This window comes from Panicum virgatum, chromosome 9K (assembly GCF_016808335.1).
Source record: "Panicum virgatum strain AP13 chromosome 9K, P.virgatum_v5, whole genome shotgun sequence".
NCBI classification, from domain to species: Eukaryota; Viridiplantae; Streptophyta; class Magnoliopsida; order Poales; family Poaceae; genus Panicum; species Panicum virgatum.
In genome coordinates, this window is record NC_053144.1 from 47,150,682 (window position 1) to 47,155,300 (window position 4,619).

General features: G+C 52.3%; 1 protein-coding gene across 1 annotated transcript; it reads right to left on the reverse strand.

Annotated features, from left to right (window-relative positions):
- Positions 1 to 1,684: 1,684 nt before the first annotated feature.
- LOC120648048 lies at positions 1,685 to 3,409 on the reverse strand. Its single transcript, XM_039924824.1, has one exon. The coding sequence runs from the start codon at positions 3,407 to 3,409 to the stop codon at positions 2,231 to 2,233; it is 1,179 nt and encodes a 392-aa protein (XP_039780758.1). The 3' UTR covers positions 1,685 to 2,230.
- Positions 3,410 to 4,619: the final 1,210 nt, after the last annotated feature.

Consider the following 4,619-nt stretch of genomic DNA (forward strand, 5'->3'; position numbering starts at 1 on the left):
AGCTGCGCGGGAAAGACGGAGTAGCCAGGCCCCACAGGCCAGGCTTTTCCCTCACCAGGCCAACGGCCCCGGACCGTTCCCCGCCTGAGGATGGGTCCGGTGACGCCACGTGTCTCCACGGAAGGGAAGCTCCGAGCTGACCGCCGAGGCCTCGGACCCCCAGAGGGGTCCGGGACCTCCTGCGCCCGTCCGGACTCCCCTCACCGTGTAGGGGTCCGGAGCCGCCACGTGTCCCGGAGACGTGGGATCGTGCGCGAGTCTTCCGCAGGAAGACTCGCCCACCTACCGCATTTAATGCGATGGACAAGGCGTGCTCTGCCGCCGCGGTACACAAGACAGCCTTTTGTCAGGCCCCGCTGCGCGCCGCGTATTACCAAGGAGCACAGTGCAGCCGCCTGAGCCGCGCCCGCGCAGAGCCCGTCTGCAGCATTAAATGGATACGACAGCACGGCACTTTTCCATCATGCCGCCTACGCCGCAAGCTACACCACCCGCTTAAGCAACGTGACGGGCGGTGCCACTAGCTACGACGGGCCCGACCTGACAAGACGACGCTAGGACATGATGGACGAAGGGCTCCGGGAGCAGGCGAGGGAATCCAAGAGAGAGATCTCCTTTGCCTGCGACGTCATAATGTATGAGCAGTACGTTAGGTTATACTGCATCGTTGGACCCACCTGTCGGGGATCCAACGGCTGTGTACGCGCCCCCTTGAGATATAAAAGGGAGGCGCTCGCTGTGCACAGGACCATCTCCACAAGACAGACTCAAGCTCTCGCACCTTTTCACTCTCGTGGGAAGGCAATACAACACACAGTGGACGTAGGGTATTACGCTCCGGCGGCCCGAACCACTCTAAATCTTGCTGTGTTCATCGTGTTCTTGAGAGAGATCGATCTAAGACTAGCTAACCCCCGAGTACACACCCTCTGGGCTAGGGCGGGTGCCTTCCGCCACCCGGCTGTGGTTTGCAGCACCACGACACTTATACCAGCTTTGTTCGTAGCAATACATAGGCATAATTGCCTAGTCAAGACAAATATCTGTCTTGCACTAAAAGTATTCCTTACCTCTTCTCTGTACAGGATGGAATCTAAGATGCTCAAAGTGGACACCAACTCTGCAGCATTAAAATTTGTCTTACATGTATATATCGCTCATTGCATTACAAATCATTTAACACAAGGATGGAATTTGCCATATCCAGTTTACTAGTCATTGATACACGAGCTGTAATGTGACGTGTGGCTCTGATTTCTCCACCAGATACAATTTTGGGCTTTAAGATAGGAGCCCGAGTTGCTAAATTGATCCATTTTCGTGGCAATGACATCTTGTGTTAGCAAATGTTGGCCCATGTGACATATTAATTAGAGAGTTTTTTGCCATATTAACAGCAGCGCGAGAAGATGTTGCTGTAAATTGATGACTTGTTAGATATAGAGTGCTTGGTTATGCAGGTAATACTACAGTATGATGTTGGGTTCAACAAGTCTCCTCAACCGACCTCTTAAATCACAGATCATTTAACCTTAAAAGAAAGAAAACCCAGAAAATGCTCAACGTTTGAAAGTACAAGGCTTATTTTATACAGATACATAATTTTTAACACAAAAGTGAACTAGGTATTCTCATTGAAAATATTTTATATGATTGTAACATTGTAATTGTATCACATAAACAAAACATTAAAAGTTTTCTCCTAATGAAATGAAATGTGCCTATGATACAAGTCCTAGGTTTGTGTAAATGAAACAATGCTTGCTTTGTAGGCTGTGCCTGTGTTGCGAACAAGGAGTTTGATTAAATGGTTCCTAGAACTTCACTTGCGTTGATTCCATTGTTGATGCATCACCTCCCCACTGCTGTTTTTTTAATCTCACAAGTTGCACTGATGTTAGCGAACTTTTCTTTTGCCATCTTAAATGCATCAGAGAAGAATATATCATTCCACAAATGTTAAACAGAAACTTATTTGCTTTTGGTAGAAACTAATGGCATGCAAATTAGACTAAACAAACGAACGCATCTGGTGCAGATACAAGTCTAATGGTACGCTTTTGAATCAGTTTTGCAAAACAAGGATGCACATATTTCACCTAGCTATGTAGGCCAGTACTGAACAAACAACTGTATAATAAGATCAAGCTAATCTCAGTCATCCTATTCCTAGCTTAACCTGACCTGGTGTGTGCTTGTGCTGCTTCTTGACGTCAAGTCTTGAAGCCGCCTATGGACAATCACTCTGATCAATGGCGGGGAAGAACCAGAACGAGTCACCGGTGATGAACTTGCCAGGCCGGTGAGGCACCGTCTTCCTCATCACCAACTGATCATCGTCCAGTCCAGCTCCGAGCCGCGATTCCGTCCAGAACCAAGGTTGCTCACCTCCAACATCAGCAGAGAAGTTTAATCCCGTGTGCAGGAAGGTCGACCTCCATGGCTGGCGCACCACCAGAACCGCGCCAGGCAAGCGGCCCGCGGCGGCCGATGCTGGCACGGCCGCGGAGCACCCGCGGCCCAACAGCAGCACGCCGTGGCCGAGGCCACTCGCGGGCATGGGCACCCAGAGCCTCGCGTCCCAGTTGAGCCTGTAGAGCCCGATGCGCTTGTGGTGATCGTCCGAGACCACGAGGAGGACGTGGCCGAGCGACTCGACTAGGTAGTGGCGCCACCTCTCCCCCGGCGGGAGCACGAACGACGTGTCCCTGCGCTCCACCTTGGGCTCGGCGGCGGCGAGGTCGGCGCGCCAGAGCTTCCTCCGCTCGTCCATGAGGTACAACATGGTGCCGACGGACACGAGGTCGCTGCAGGCCGTGTCGTAGCGGAACCCCGGGGCGCGCAGCGTGGTCCAGTCCCCGCCGCCGAGGGTGGGGCGGCAGTATTTGACGAGCCTGTCCGTGGCGACCGCGAGGAAGCACGCCGCCGGGTCGGCGAGCGAGGCCGTGAGGACGGCGTGGAACCCCTCGGTGGGTTCCTCCCCGAACGGCCACGAGACGACCAGCCGCATGGAGGTGATGGGGTTGAGCACGACGAACCGGAGCGGCGGGTCCGAGGCGGCCAGGACGAGCCACCCGGCGCGGCTCGCGACGTAGCGGCAGGACGCGGGAACCGGGTACGCGTAGGACCTCCCGCCGGGGATGTCGTAGAAGACCCGGCGCTGCGAGGCGCCGGGGCCCGGGGCGGGCCCGCTCGCGGCGGGCGACGGGAGCATGAGCCACGGGAAGGGCGGGGGCGCCCGGCCGATGAGGCGGCAGGAGCGCCGCCAGGAGCGGCAGACGAGGCGGTGGGCGAGGTGGTCGGCGAAGCGGATGTGGGGCGCCAGCGCGGCGATGATGTAGTCGCCGGTGAGGCGGCGGGGGCGAGCCCTAGCGCTCCCGGGGTAGGGCGGCGCCGCCGCCGCCGCCATCGCCGCGCGGCGCGACGGCGGGGTCCGCATGGGAACACGATGCGGCGCGATTCGTCTCCGCGCCGGTCTCTTCGAGCGCCGCGCCCGCGCGTGCGTCCCCCCTGCTTTTATTCGCGCGGCGGTGCCGGCGGCGGCATCACGGCGTCGGCTTTGCCTCTGCCTGCATTAACTTGCTATCGATCTGTAGATATGCAGATGCAGGGCTAGGATGCAGATACGCTGGAGATTAATGCATATGCTGGCCTCCTTCTATCGATCTGTAGTATTTAAAACGCGGATATCCAGCTGGATTTTCGTGGAAATTCTGCGGGATTCTTGTAAATTTCGTGTTTCCCATTGATTGGGGCGTGTTGTGATGACCTGTTCAATTCTGATGTGGTTCGTGGCTGAAACCTTGATCCAAATCATACCATTACACGCGACCGGGTGGCGGTACATTTGGCATTGATCGAGCCAAACTGTGGACACGTCAGTTTCCACTGCTACTGCTTGTACTCTTCTCATGCATTAATTAGCAGAGAAAATTTTTAACTTTTACACCTTCACATCAATGAATTAAACTCAAAAATAATGAATCGGTTAGTTTTATACTCCATCTGAATACAAAATAAATTATTGTGTTTTAGAAAGAAAAAAAAACACAAGTATAGATCGTTTTGAAAACTGACGCAGTTCACAAGGTAAAATTTAGACTCCTAATTTCTAAAAAAAATCTGTTAGAAAGAGTGCTTCTAAAAATGATTACTGAGAATGAAAAAAGAATTACAGATTATAAAAACTCTTTTGATGATGAATGTAATGCCATCGTTATTATGATGTAGTATACCTTTTATGTATTGATTTCTCTTTTTTTTTAACTAAAACATTGTTTCGTAGAGGTGTTGATACCTCGTAGCCAGGATCAAAGTACAAGGTTAACGTCCCATGTTAGGGAATTGCGATGTCTAACACATATTGATGTGCTTTTGTGGTAACTTTGTCATACCAAGATCTGCATTCTTGCAAGACACCAAAATGTTAGTTGCCTATAGAAATTAATGTTATTGGTGCCTATCGGAGGAAACCAGGGACACTGGCATCCGAGTGGTTATGGGCTAATCATCAAGCAACTTGGCGTGTTATATTTTTGAAGCCCCAAGTGGAGTATATGCCAGGGACTCTCGATGTTTACTGGACGATATTTCTTGTCATCCTTGAGATAGACTGTTCC

Coding starts and splice junctions, on each gene's coding strand:
- LOC120648048 (XM_039924824.1), bottom strand. CDS start 3,409: ATGGCGGCGGCGGCGGCGCCGCCCTACCCCGGGAGCGCTAGGGCTCGC.